The 15,096-nt window shown below is 40.3% G+C and overlaps 1 protein-coding gene and 1 long non-coding RNA gene across 14 annotated transcripts in view; one reads left to right on the forward strand and one right to left on the reverse strand.

Moving 5' to 3' along the window:
* The window catches only part of LOC146895868 (uncharacterized), a 35,418-nt gene extending 27,605 nt beyond the window's left edge, over window positions 1-7,813 (forward strand). For all 3 annotated transcript variants that reach the window (XR_015002015.2, XR_015002014.2, XR_015739033.1), the window contains one exon: window positions 2,936-7,813. This is a non-coding gene — a long non-coding RNA (uncharacterized LOC146895868). The remainder of the gene's footprint in view (window positions 1-2,935) is intronic.
* The window catches only part of Fam184a (family with sequence similarity 184 member A), a 138,260-nt gene that overhangs the window by 39,116 nt on the left and 84,048 nt on the right, over window positions 1-15,096 (reverse strand). For 8 of the 11 annotated variants that reach the window (XR_015002012.2, XM_085690076.2, XM_085690069.2 and 5 more), the window contains exons 7-10: window positions 10,907-11,068; window positions 8,407-8,528; window positions 7,807-7,957; window positions 606-647 (exon numbers count right to left, since the gene is read on the reverse strand). Coding sequence is in view for 10 of the 11 variants with exons in the window: in XM_085690076.2 (XP_085546202.2) it covers window positions 606-647; window positions 7,807-7,957; window positions 8,407-8,528; window positions 10,907-11,068 (477 nt within the window). In the remaining variant the exon portion in view is untranslated. The remainder of the gene's footprint in view (window positions 1-605; window positions 648-7,806; window positions 7,958-8,406; window positions 8,529-10,906; window positions 11,069-15,096) is intronic. The other 3 variants (XM_048425274.3, XM_048425273.3, XM_048425271.3) reach the window with 1 other exon arrangement.

Here is a 15,096-nt window from a genome sequence, read left to right on the forward strand (position 1 = left end):
TTTTCCTTCATGTACAAATTATTTCTGAGTGGAAACACGGAATAATATTTTGTAAATTAATTTTTGTACATGTGTGTCTACACAAAAGTAAAAGACAATACTTTTGCCAAGTCTTGGGGGGGGGAATTTACCTTATTTTGCTTTTCGTGTGTTGAAAACTAGGACATTAAAATATAAAACACATTTAGATATTATGAAATTTTAAAATGCTTGATCTTATTGAGTAAAGTCTATTGATACGTTTTCCAAAAATAAACTTTTAACTCAAAAAATTTGCATTTATTTGCACTTAATGATAATCAACTAGCTAATATTTTTCAATACTATCACCACACCTTTCAAGGTTAACATTAATAAATTTTATGCATAAGATGAAAATCTATCTTAGCTTCACCATAAAACAGTAAGACCATAAGGTAGATGTATGCACAACAACACACGAATGAATGGTTGAAAGTTAGACATTATTAGTACCCATATGCAAAAAAATCTTATTTTGTGCCATAATGTATTTTTGTATAAGTTAAAGCTTCAAAGCAGTGTTATTATGCAAAATTAAAGGTACAACATGCCTTGTGCACAAACTGTAAGTGCCGCTCACTTACATTGTTGATAGATTTATGCAAAGCTTCACCCAGAGAATGCCGCTATGAAAAAAAGATCACAGAAGAAAGGGGAACGTTCAGAAACCAACTAAGTGAGAGAAAGAAAGATTAAAAAAGGAGTGTGAAACATTGAACAGTAACTATAACATGCTCACAAAAACCAGTTCTGAGAAGAAATTTGATTTAAGAAATTTAAGACACGGTGTAAATGATCTACACACAGTCCCTAAAATGATCTGCTAGATCTGGGGGTCGGTCTACTTACCTCTAGGGGATACTAGGGTGAGGTGGTGAGAACTGAGTCCAGTGTAAAAGGCGATGGCTGCCGGAAGGCACAGACGGCACGGGGCTACTGCTGCTCTACGCTCTCCTAGCTATTCAAGTGCTGCACACACACGGCTGCAGGGCATACGTTTCTCCAGGGAACAGATGAGAACCTGGTTGTTTTGTATTACAACTGCCTTGAGATAAGTGTTGAATTATAGGGAAACATGAGATGGTTTTTATATCTTTTAAATTCTTCTCTGTTCTAACATGAACTTCATGAACTCCAATGTTGTTTTTTAATGTCAAAATGTTGACTACGAGGCTAGAGATCTGGCTCAGAGGGTAAACACTCTTGCTACTTTTACAGGGGACAAAGGTTCAGTTCCCAAAACTCACCTAATAGTTTTCAACTATTTGTACCTCCAATTTCAGGGAATCTGATGCCCACCCTCTTTGGGACTCTGATGGTAGAACCACACACATAGTATACACACATACATGGAAAGCAAAATACTCATACACATAAAACAACATATTTTCACAAAGTTGACTATGCCAGAAAGACTAAGGTATTCCAGAACATGGTTTCCTAGAGCTAAATGGAGAGAGAATTGGATTTGACATTGAAGATCACTGACATACAGAGCTATGTACATCTTAAGACAAGCTGGGGACCTTCAGAAATTATGTGTGTGTCCCTATCCCACACACTCCTCTGCTGACATCCCAACATTCAGTGGGATGGTGTTACAAAGCAGAACCTTGGGCAGGGATTAGGTCATAGGGACAACATCTTCATTAGTGGATACTGTCCATATAAAAGTTTCCCCAGAGAGCTTCCTTGTACCTTTCACTGGAGCATGGGCAGACGGTGGCTGTCTACAAACCAGGAAACTAGTTTCTTGAAGTTGAATGTCCTGCTTTCTGAGCTGTGAGAAATGTTTATGTTCGAAAGCTAACATCTACAGCATTCCCTCACTATAGCCCAGGCTAACCCAGGACTATTGGCACCAAGAAGTGACAGTTTTGTTCTAACCTAGAAATGTGGAAGTTGTTTAGGTGAGGTACTGAGTGGAGGCTGGAGTTTGGGCTGCACGCTAGAAAAGCCTGTATTGGTGTGGGCCTAGTGGTAGGGCGCAGAAAGAAAAGTGGACAGGTGCAGGAAAGAGCCAGTCATCTTAGAGAACACTAAAGGAATGCTGGGGAAATAAAAGGCTGGTGGAAACAAGGACAGTAAAGCCATCTGGAGAGGGTCTCAGTTGGAAAAGACAACTCCAGTGCTGAAAACTGGAGGAAAGATCACCCTTCATACAAAGAAGCCACAGCCTTCACTGACAGAGAGAACAAAAGCACACTTCTGGGTATGTCTATGAGGAGAACAAAAAATAAAATCTGAGCAAAGAAACTGGAGAAGGATGAGGAGGAAAAAGAGGAGGGGAAGAAAGGGAAGAAGAAAGGGAAGGAGGGAAGGAGGGAAGGAAGGGAAGGGAGGGGAAGAGAGGGAGGGAGGGAGAAAAAAAGGAAGACCCTGAAAGCGAACCATCTGTGTTTGATTTCTCAAGGAGAAACCCTGCACATCACTGCTAGCAAGCCAAGACTCCTCCTAAAGCTGGTGGCAGGATTCCAAAGCATTAGATCCAGGACTGCTAACCCACTGTCTCTGGAGACTGGGACTTCAGCTACAGTGGCACTAGAGGGCAGAGGAGTAGAGAGGCGGCTCTTAAGTCTTTAGATCTCACTGTACGCATCTGCCTTGCAGCTTGGAATCATTCCTTCCTGTCTTATTTCTCATGTTTGGAAATGAAATGCCCATTTTCTTCCTTTCCCATCTTTGTATGTGGGAAGTTTAAAACCTACTTAGTGCTATGTCTTATATGGTAAACGTCTCCTAAAAATCCATGTGATAAAAACTTGGCTCTTAGGGTGATGCTCCTGGAGGTGGTACTCCTGGGAGGTAGGTGGTGAAGTTTCTGAGGGAAGTAGCCTAGTAAAGAGCCTTGTATTGCTGGAGACAAGCCCTTGAAGGGGACTCCAACTCTCCTCTCATTTCCTTTGTTTTCCAGCCCTGAAGATTCCTCTATGACAAGCTTTCAACCATTGACATCCTGGCACCACCCCCAAAGCCTTACTAGTCTCCACAGCTATGGGCTGAAATCTCTAAAACTGCGAGTCAAAATAAACTTCACACTTTATGGTTATGCTGGATATTTTGTTAGAGTGTGAGAAACGGACAAATTGGTTCCACAGGTTTGTGGCAGGAGAGCAATTTGCTTAGGATTGACAGTGGAATGAGATGGAATTTTAAGAGGTTGGTGGGATGTAATGAGTATATTCTGAATGTGAGGATGGCATGAATACTGGGGAGCAGGGATGGTGAAACCCTAAACTACCTCCCATGGAGCAGTATTAGAACGTGGAGCCTTTGGTCCTTCTACTGTGTGAGGACGCAGTGAGAGAAAGCCAGTGGGTGGGCCCTGGCCAGGCTAAAGCTGCAGAAACCTTAAACTTTGGACTTCCTAGCCTTCGCAGCAATCAGAAACCAAGCTCCACTGTTTATTAAGGATGTGGTTTGTGGTCATCTGTTACTGAATACAAGCCAAACTGCAAGTGCCCGCCTTAGAATACTGTACAAACCAAGAGCTTCTATGTGAAATGTTTGTCAAGCATTCTATAATCCATGCCAACAAAATTGATGCCCTACAGACTCATCATTTTCAAGGGTCTTAAGTTGCTTTGTAATTTTCAAGGGGAGTGAGCCATCTGAGTTCACTTTGAGTGGACTCGGAGGCTTCAGTGTTAAAAGCTTACTAAATATGTAATGTGTTTCGAAAATTTTATTCTTTTGTTTTGAATATGGTGGCCCAGGACTGTTTTCAACTCAGAGAACTACTTTACCTCAGCATCTGGAGAGCTGGGCTGCAGGTGTGAGCACCACATCTCATGACTTCTCCTGAAGGAGAAGCATAATTCAGACTTTTAGATGACTGAGGAAAAGTGAAAACAATCTCTTTAAAGTATTGCATTGCATTGGAAATTTAGATCATCATATATAAAACCAATGCTCTTAGGAAATGATTCCTGCTTCTCGTTTTTCAACAACAACTTAACATAGGATTTATTTATTTTGTGAGAAGAGGGGGCCTGGGTCCACAGAGCTCTGGCAGGAGTCAGGGGACAACTTGCAGGATTCTGTTACCTATCTTCTACCCACCAGATGGGTAACAGGATCAAACTCAGGTCCTCAAGTCTGGTATCGGGCACCTCTACCCACTGAGCTATCTAGCCAGTTATCCTTTTAAACCCTGGTTTATTCATTGTTAAAGCAGGACAAGATTTTACTATTGGTAATTTGCAAACACGATGGCATGTAAATTCTGAAATCCTATTACTTGTAGCCTTTTAAGGAGAGAGCGCCTGGGTAATGATTAACCATGACAGCTGACTGGACTGAGAGATACCTAGGAGAACAAAAGCATATTTCTATGTGTGTCTATAGGGCATTTTTACAAACAACTGAGTTTATAAGGGTCCTCATTTACTCAACAGCTTAATCTGCCCAGGGGCTGAAGTTATTCATAGAAAAACAGGAGAAAGCAAACTCCAGAAGGTGGGGACTAGTTGGAGAAGTACTTAGAAATACACTATGCCTTGAATAGTGTACACCTTGCCTCTTCCGTCTTCCCCCTTTCCTCTCTGCTTCATGGCTGCCTTTGCTTGTGCCAGCGTAATACTCTGCCTGTGGCACGCCCAAAGTAATGGACCCAACTGATGTTGAATAAACCCTCTAAAATTGTGTGGCAAAATAATTTTTTTCTCCCTTTTTTCCTCCAGCTTTGTTGTTGCTGCCTATTTTTGTTTGTGGGGTTTTGTTTCGGTCCATGTGTGCATGGATGTGCTCATGCAAACAGAGATCAGAGGAGAACATCAGATGTCCAGCTCTGTCATCCCTTACCTCTCCTTGCTTGGGCCATGGTCTCTCACTGACCCTGGAGCTAAGGTGACAGCCAGCAAGCCCTAGTCATCTGTCTGTCAGCAGCCCTCACTCACACGGCCCTGGTTACAGAGACACATGACCATCCTCTGGGTTTTATATGGGTTCTGGGGATTTGAACTCAGGTCCTCATTCTTGCACGGCAAACACTCTCACCCAGAGTCATCTTCCCAGACTTCATTTTTTTTCCAAACTAATTTCCAAACTTAACATAAACAGTAACAGGTTTCGTTATGTCATTTTCATATATATGTGCAATTCTTCTTTGTTCTGATTCACTCCCCTCCTCTCCCCTTCCCTCATCCTGGCCACTTCTCTTGCTGGGCCCTTTCTTCCCTAAATTGAGCCCCTTCTGCTTTCACTTTACATGTATTCTAGCTCCCTCTATTTTTCCTACTCCCTTCTCTCTTTAGAGCTCTTCCTCTCACCATCCCCTTGCCAATTTCGTCACACACACACCCTAAAATATGTTCTGCATACGTGAGAATATAAGCTATTTGACTTCCTGGCTCTAGCTAATTACACAGAACAATGGATTCCAGTTCTAGCCATTCCATCCGCATTATCTAAGAGAATTTAGATCACACCTATATTTCAGTGGTCAGCTGTCTTAATTTCTCAGTGAATGTTCTAAATGAAAGTAAATAAATAAATCATCAGTTTGGAGCCACAATAAAATCTGCCTTAAGAAGGAAATGAATATATGATGATACTTTAGGATTAGAAACAAAATATAGAGTCAAGTGTTTTCTTTACAATTTTCCAGATACTATTGCAGAATGGGAGCCTAGTTGTTTTGTTTTTGAGAAAGTAAAACTTGCATTGGGCTATTCTGTAACCCTTTAACTCTGGCCTACTAGCTCACATCTGTGGGTCTGGTCACTTGGGGGCCTGAGAGAGAAAGAGCACTTGAACCCAAAGTTCCAGATCAACCTGGGCAACATAGGGAGACCCTACACCACCACCATTACCATCATCATCACCACCAGCACTATCAATCATCATCATCATCACCACCACCAGCACTGCCACCACCATCATTACCATCAACACCATCACCACTATCAATCATTGTCATCACCACTATCAATATCATCACCACTACCACTACCATCCCCATTATCACCATCAACAACAAAAATAAGTTAAAATATAATCATGGGATACAAAGAGGAGTAAACAAAATATTAAAAGAAAACCTCTTAGGAATAAGTACTGCAAAAACACAAAGAAGAAAGTAAGGAAGAAAAGAAAGGAGGGAGGAAGACAGAAAGGAAAAAAGGAACAAGGATGACCCCTGAGAACTGAATACATGAGATTACGAGAATAACAAAAGGGTCAGCAAGATGGTTCAACAGGTAAAGGTGTCTGCCACCAAGTCTGATGACACGAGTTCAATCCCTGGACTCCACATGGTGGAAGGAGATAACTGAGTCCTGAAAGCTGTCCTCTGACCTCCACACATGCACAATGCACATGGTGTATGCACACAAATAAACAGTGTGTAATAGAAAATAATAAAAAATGATGGGGCAAGTGGTGCGATTTCTTTGTAATATAAACTCAGTCCCTAAAATCCCTGTGTTCAGTACTTTCTGGCTGAAAAATATCAGAAAGATTTTAGGGATGGTTTCCATTTTATTATGTAATTGAGCCAAATACATCTATCTAGAGGCAGAGCATGATAGAAGGAGAGGGGTAGTTTACTCAAGAAAATCTGCCCTTTTGGTCCCTAAATAAGAATGTAAAAGAAGTATACAGGTCACCAGTAAGCTGTGTAATGTGATGCCAACCTCTACTGAGAGTTGTTTGCTTGTTCTTATTTCAAAGGTTCCAAATGATTTTACCTCACAAGCGCGTTCTCTCTCTCTCTCTCTCTCTCTCTCTCTCTCTCTCTCTCTCTCTTTCTCCATCACCCTCTCTTTCTCTACCTTTTCAGAGATTCATTAAAAATTACAGATGGCCAGGCCTCCACCATTTCTAAGAGGGCAATGCATGCTTCTGCATACATAACAATCACCTTATAGAAAGCCTATTTTGAAATTCTTCACCATCATAAACAGAAAGAAAAAGATTAAGATATCAATAGATTATCAGTGCTAAATTAGGAGTTGCTTCATGCCTAAGTTCTGCCCTTGCTTGGTGATGTGCACAATAAAGTCTATTTAATTACAGTTTGCTGACTGCCCTTGCTTGGTGATGCACACAGTCAGGCCTTTCAGTTATACTCTACCAGGATCTGTTCCTTACTTGGTGATGCACACAGTCAGGCCTTTCAGTTATGGTTTACCAGGATCTCCCTTACTTGGTGATGCACACAGTCAGGCCTTTCAGTTATAGTTTACCAGGATCTGCCCTTGCTTGGTGATGCACACAGTCAGGCCTTTTAGTTACTGGTTTACCAGGAGAGTATAAAAAGTCCATAAAGTCCTAGGTTGTATAAATAAGTAAAATGAACAAACTAATTAAGTTACACATGTTTTGGGAATAAGATAGCTGTAGAAATACCACTTTTGTTTATGCCATACTCTTCCAGGACTTCAGTCATAAACCCACAAAAGAGACAGACACAACTGCTCACTTGGGTAAATGTTTTCAGGGAATCAGGACACTGCTAACAAACATCTTCTGTTGCCCAGATGGCATCTTAGGGCTAGAAACAAAGTGATTTACAGTTTCAAAAACTAGCTGACCTTCCCATGTACAGTTGATGTGTTCTGCTCAAATAAAAACTAAAAAATTATGAAATTTTCTCAGAACACATGCAGCACATTTATTTAGCACAATGTTTCATGTGACTATGTCTGTGTGGTTATACACATTTAATGTTTAAGTTTGTCCTATGGAAAACAAAACACAGTGAGCTGACACACAGTACGTTTGTTTATCTGGACTGGAGAGTGCCAAGGAGACAAACGTCCGCGGGTGCAGACTGTAATCTACCTGGTTTAGAAGGTCTTCCACCTTCTTCTGCCACGAATCCCTGGCGGCAGTTTTCTCTCGCTCTTTCAGCTGCAGCAGTTGAGACATCGCAGACTTCTTGTCCTCTTCGTGTTGAAGCCTTAGCTCCTGGCGGAGTTTAGAGCACTCTTGTCTGTAATGAACACAGGCATGCGCTTTGTAAAGAGAGTCACTGCCCTCGATCAACATTCTCTAGTGGTTCACGGGGTTTCTAAAAGCTCAGCTCCCTCTCACCTCTGAATCCGTGACTAGGCTAACTTTCAGGAAACCGGTAACCTAACTTATCAATCTACCATTGGCAGAATAAACATAAGAATAAATGAGTCTTCTAATTTCAGGATAGTCCTCTGCTTTTATATAAATATAATACACACACACACATACACATATTCAAGAAAATTAAATTTAAAGAGTGAAGTTGAACTCAAACAAACAAACATAAAAAGTCCTGTAATTTCCCTGCATTTAATCACGAGAAAAATTAACCTAAAACATCCTAGTACATCTGTAATGAGCAGCTTCCAACAGGAACACTTCCCATTCCTCTGTACCGGTAAGACTGCATTGCAGAGCCCAGGGTACCTGAGATTTTCAGTCCACTTTATCTCTAGGTCATGGGCCATTCTGTCCACCCTCAGCTTCTCTTCTTCCTTCATGGCAGCAAGTGTTTCTTCATGCTGGTGCCTCTCTTGTTCTAGTTCAGCCTGCAGAACAGAACCAAGAGCGAGGTCTGGTCTCCACAAGCCCAGGCACTGCTACCACAGGACAGCACGCTGACACAGACCGTGCAGACCTTACAGGAGCCATTGATGACGCTAGCTAGGAGAATTACTCAAGACACTTCAACTGAATATGTGGAACACATCCTATATTATAATTATTCTTTCCTCATTTTTAAAATCAAAGCTTACATTATTTAAACAGTTGAAGCTTATATTATTAAAACTATTTTTATTAGTCATGAACATACATCATATAGCCATTGTCCTCATTCCTGAAGCTAATATGTATTCATATTCAAAGCCAGGTCATTTGTCCAAAGCCTAATCATAACATCGGTATACCATTAATATGATTAAAGTAATTACGAGGAATTTAAGTTTACTGGATATTTTCTTATGTAACTTAAGCCATAAGCCCATGAGCTTAATGCTCAGATACTGGCATGGTACACAGGAAATCCTTGCGGACTGATTCCCTGGAGCTGGGGCTTGGAGGTGACTACCTGACTAAACCCGGCAACTACAGACCACTGTCAGTGCTGTGGCTGCTCAATGGTACGAGATAGTTGGTGGCAGTCTATCCTGTGGTCATTGTGATGGGCTTTTCTCGACACCTCTCTGGCTGACAGCATAGGGTAGACAGTTTTAAAGGTTATATTCAGATTAATGACAAAAAAAGAAGTAAATATTGAAATTCTCTTTCAATTCGGTTCACTTGGCCCTCAAAAGGTAACTACTAACCTGAATTCAGGTACTGTTATGGAATACTGCTCAGCTTCTAGGGACCATTTTTTTTCCCATAGTAGGGAATATTAAATAGCAGAGAATTTCTTAAAGTATTTCTTATTTAAAGAAATTCTGCATTAATATTTATTTTTAATTATGTGTGTGGGCATGTGAATTCAGATGCCCTCGTAAGTATCAGATCCCCTGAGGCTGGAGTTACAGTATGAAATACACCAAAGTTAGGAATGGGATGTATACCAAGGTGACGGACCATATAAATACACATGCACACAATGTATGACTTTTAATAAAAAAGATTTACCAATTTAAAATACCTTCTTCCTTTTACTTTTGCCAATGTATAAAAACATCTCTTAATATAAATTAGCCATTTCATTCAATGTCATGTGGACAGCTGCTACCATTGATATTCTATGCAATGTTTGGCATCACACACATTAAAGATATTGAATATTACATTAACTCTAAATCCAGACTTATTCTTCATTATATTAGCACTGTTGTATCATATAGCCACTAGAGAAAGGTAAACAGAAGCTATGTATTTTGTCATAGATTTCAATAATGAAATGCAATTGATATTCAAAGTACACTCAATTATCCCCTAGGTAAAACATGAATAGAACCATATACACACAGTGTAGATGGTGCATCAGGTACATACACTTTGGAGTGTTACCAGTTTTAAGCTAAAAGCTAATACTATTACTAAAACCAATACCGAGTGTTTACATTTTGTTGAGCACTGTTCGGTACACAGCTTATCTTTTTAATTGTTATAACTGTCATATGAAAAGTATTATTATGCTGCTCTATGCCTTACTGAAATGTCAAGGAGGAAAATGTATCTCTGTCCACAGTGACACAGTAAAGTGGTAGACAGAATTCACAGGACAGACGAGACCCGCCTGACTATGGAGCCCACACTCCAGATCATCACACAGGGAGGATATGAAAAACCCTCACCTAGTGTCTGCTCAATTTTATAGGTCCTGAAACTCTGCTATACTTCCCAAGAGAGGGAGGGAAAAGGCAGGGCCTTCCGCAACCTGTAAATCACAGAGAACTCTTGTTTGCTATGCATGAAAGCTCCACCTTCAACCAGGAAAAAAACTTACATACACTAATCACCCCGGATTTAACTGTGTCTGTAAAACACTTCCCTCAGCCCTTACACTCTGTCTGTCTCAGGATGCAAACTTATTTGGAAAGAGCACCCATGCAGTTTTATTTGCTTGAAATGAGTCTGCATGGGAGCAACTGAGCCCTTAATCTTGTATGACTAGCACACTTATAAGATGATAATGTGGAGACAGGAGGAGACGGAAATGATGTTACTAAATGTGAAGCACTCTCTGGGGCTACAACAAGCTGCAAGAAAGGGAAAGGTTCCCTCTTAGAGACAAAAGAATTCATCTTAGGTTTCCAGCTCTAGAACAAAGAGATGACCCATTTATTTGGGCTCAAGTCACAGCATTTGTTACATGTTAGTGGGGTTCCTGGGAACTAATACACTAATTATATACAAGGATGCTTACATAGGCTTTAAGCAAAGTGGTCCAGATATGTTTTCATATTTAGACATTTAGATTACAGTAGAAATAAGCAATTACCTCAACATTTAATAGGGCATCCTTGGTCTCCTTTAGCCTGCCTTTTGTCAGGTCCAGTTCACTCTGAAGCCTCTCTTGGGAGTCCTGAAGACTAGCAATGAGTCCTTCGGCAGCGCCAAGACCTTGTTCACTTTTCCTTACCAGATCTTGGAGGCGACCAATCTACAAACGAACAGAGAGTATTTTTAACACACCATACAACGGTAGACCAGTGCCAGTCTCACAGCTTGAGAGGTTTTCCTAATTTTTGACTTGACTGAAGGAGATCCCTTCTTCACGAATTTGGAAGAACCACTTAGCCGTGATAATCTTTACCATCTGTCATTTTTTGTTTTGGAAAGACTTCCAAAACAGTTTCCACTTTCTAGGACCATAATGCAAGGACATAGATACAACCTTCCTTGTGCTCTTGGTTCAGAGAAAATTCCTGGTCATATCAGATAATAAAATGCCTATAAAAGGAACTGATGCAAGATAAAGATTACATTAAAGGTAAAAAATAAACTGTTTCAAAGCTTTCTTTAAAATTTAACCATTCATATATCACAAGCCAAGTCTTCATGTTATTTAGAAAGACAAAGCACTTGGGTCAATACTGGCAATCTCTTAAATATATCTTAGAGAACCAATTGTTTTTTGTGTTTCCATACAGAAGTCACCTTAGGAAAGAAACTTTTGAGTTGGAACCAGAGAAAATGGACATTTTGTTGACTAGGTTGACACAAATCCTTTAATTATGAGCCAAAATCAAAGAATGAAATCCTTTAAGAAAATGCTATGAAGTCAAAACTCATTTGAAAAGAAAATGGATAACATTTTCAAAGGAAAACACGAACACTGCCCCTCGGCTTCCTCGGTGGCATGCTTTCTCCTCAGGCACAGGCCTTTCTGCTCTTTCCGTGCAGGTGTCTCTATTCGCATGTGCTAAATGAGTCTGGAGGTGGACGTGAGGGATTCTGCTACCTGGTTAGTGTCTCTAAATGGTCAGAAACTTTGTAAAATGATTAAAGAAGACCCCCCTTTCTGTGTTCTAACATATATTCATAGCCAAAGAATTTAAAAATTCTCTGAACCTAACGCCTGTCTAGACACAAGGTGGACAGTTTTCTTTTGTGGTTATAACTGGTCTGGTAAATTGTTTAGGTGCTTTGAGTCATTTTAAAAATACAAATTTTCATAAGAATGTACCCTCTTTCCTGATTCTTAAAGGCTAATGACATGCTCGTTTATAGCATCCACTTACAGTGCTCTAAAACTTTACCGGCCACTATTTTAACATCCACATTCTGTATTCTATATTTCATACTGTGTCTTTTCAACTTTTTCTGCTGACCTGGCTTGTCAATAATTGTGCATGGAGGCTGTAAGAAAGGTAGGAGTAACAACTGGCAGATCACTGAACTAGCAGAAAGTCTAGCCTTAAGTCCAGGAGTAATAATCCCCATCCTGTGGGGTTAGGTTAATAACTACATAATATAGAGAAAGATGCTAACTAGAAAAGATGTAAGGGACGATCCATATGGAACGAACAGAGCCAGGCATCTGGGATAGGCTTACAATTACAGTATCTGTGTTGTTCAAGGCCATCCCAGGCTACATGGTGAGGTAAAGCTAGTTTGGGCACTGTGGTAAGATACTGGCTTAAATTTTTTTTTTTAAAGAAAGGGCTGGAGAGATGGCTCAGCAGTTAAAAGCATGCGCTGTTCGAGGCTCTAGTTTCAAATACCAGCATCCACTAGGTGGCTCACAATTGCCTGTAACACCAGTTCCAAGGTGTTACTTGACACCCTCACCCACTTCTGGCTTCCACAGTGTCAGGTACACATGTGGTATACAGAGACATACATGTAGGACACTCATTACGTATATGTATATAAATATATAGATAGATAGATTTTATATACATAAATTTTTAAAAATTTAAAAGGAAAATAATAACCAAATTTAATAACATTGGAACATTCATCCACAACCTAGCAAGTTCTCAGTTAAGTACTACATGAATATATAACATATTCAAAAATGTATGAAGAACAATATTATAAATAGTAAATGGAGGATAAAGGGCAGTTTATTAAAAATAAAGAACTTAATTGGAGAGGAAGTAAATATTTAAATAAGCTAAAACCTTTAAATTGTGCACAGTTAAATATAATAAAATAAAAATTTCAAATAAAAAATAAAAAATTTTTATTGTTTTCTATGAGTATAATACAAATGGGTTAACAATGATTTTACTTATGTTTTAATAAATAAAGCTTGCCTGAAGATCAGAGGGTAAAACTAAGCCACTAGAGGCCAGGCAGTGGTGCCACACACCTTTAACCCTAGGATTTAGGAGACAGAGGCAGGTGAATCTCTGTGAGTTCAAGGTCACCCTTGACACAACACCAGTGCAGAAACAGATCCAGGCGGTGGAGGCTCACTTTTTTGATCCCAGCACTAAAGGGGAATATAAAACAGGGGAAGACAGAGGCTCAGAGCTCAGTCTGCAGTTGCCCAGCCTTGGTAGAGGTGAGATTTCTCCAGTGGTTCGGCTGTTTTGCTTTTCTGATCTTCAGCTTGAACCCCAATATCTTTGGGTTTTCATTACTCGTGGGACAGGTTATGTTTAAAAACAACTGTTGTCTGTCGCTGTCAAAATATCTTTTGACAGGTGGAAGATCTACTTTCCTTCCCCATTGGTACCCTGTGATCAGAGTCTAACCCAATACAGTTGCCTCATTCTCTATCCACTGGGAACGATTCAGGGGCAGTTACAGGGAAGAACACATCACTCATAGAGACCGTAGACTCTTAAAGGGAAAATGGGTCTCCTAGGGAAACTCCCTTGTCAGCCATACCTTGCCCAGAGGAATACATGGCGGAAGAATAAATTCAAAATGGAGAACACCAAGAAGGCAAATCCAAGAGGAGACAAAGAAACCCAGTCCCAGTGTTACCAATTTCAGTTCTGAATCTAATCTGTTTGAAGTTGACATTATCCCAGGCCCTTTGAATCACATGGGTAGGTATATTTCCTTTGTCCTTCTGTTGGTTTGCATTGGAACTTCGTCTCTTTAAAACAGAGAGGGAACATCCTAGATTCTTCTTACTATGACCCCTAAGGGAATACAGACGGTAGACCCCTCCTCCCTAGGGTCTCTACACACGTGTGCTCTTCTCCAATCCCTTCTCCTAGAAAGCACACAGTGAACTTTTATAAATGATGAATATGGACATGAAGTAAGTACTCACATATGTGTGCTTAGCATCTCCTAGCAGCCTTCCATCATGCTAATGTTTAAAATATGTCACAAGACCTCTGTGACATAGAGGCGGCCTAACTCTCCAGCTAGCTTGGTAATCTTTCTCCCTTGGTCTTTGTATTTGTTTGAAGGGTAAAGTACTGTGGTCCTGATCATTAAATTGAGCTAAAATAATATCACTCGGACTGAAATTTTGATCTTAGCCACTTAGTATGTGGCACAGACAAATTCCATCATTCCTCAGTGACTTAGTGACTAGAATCTACTGCCCTAGCTTGTATTAAGGATAGAGGTGAGAAGAATACAAACCAATGTCTGGTAAATAGTAAGCAATATTATTCTGTAGTTATTATAGTGCCACATCTATACCGGCATTCCTATAGTATCTTGAAATTTCCCATGCATTTGTATAATATTTCCTCAGTTTTTCATCTTTTTCATTCCCTGTCAATCCCTTACCTTCCTTTTGCAGTATGCATCTAGCTAGACTTATAAACACCTCATTTTGTGAAACTTCTTGTCACTGTAGGGACCACGCTAATTGTCAGTACAATCATAGTGTGTAAGAGCTCCTTGTACCCAACCAACCTTCCAACATTTATTAAAATAATGAATGAGTGTAACATGAAGGGCCGGCTTGTTGGGGTATCTGTCCCGTCCAGTACCCCACAGCTGGCAAGCTCCAAAGAAAATTACACACAGGACTCCATAAGATTATAAACTGATTGGCCCATTAGCTCAGTCTTCTTATTAACTAATTCTTACATCTTACGGTAACCCATAATTCTTGTCTGTGTTAGCCACGTGGCTCAGTACCTTTTCCAGTGGGGCAGGTTACATCTTGTTTCTCTGTTTTCTGGGCAGGAATGGAGGAATGGGCTTCCTCCTTCCTAGCCTTCTCCTGTTCTCCCTGCTGTGCCTCTACTTCCTGTCTGGTTTTCC

Source organism: Myodes glareolus, chromosome 1, assembly GCF_982192425.1.
Source record: "Myodes glareolus chromosome 1, mMyoGla1.1, whole genome shotgun sequence".
Lineage (NCBI taxonomy): Eukaryota > Metazoa > Chordata > Mammalia > Rodentia > Cricetidae > Myodes > Myodes glareolus.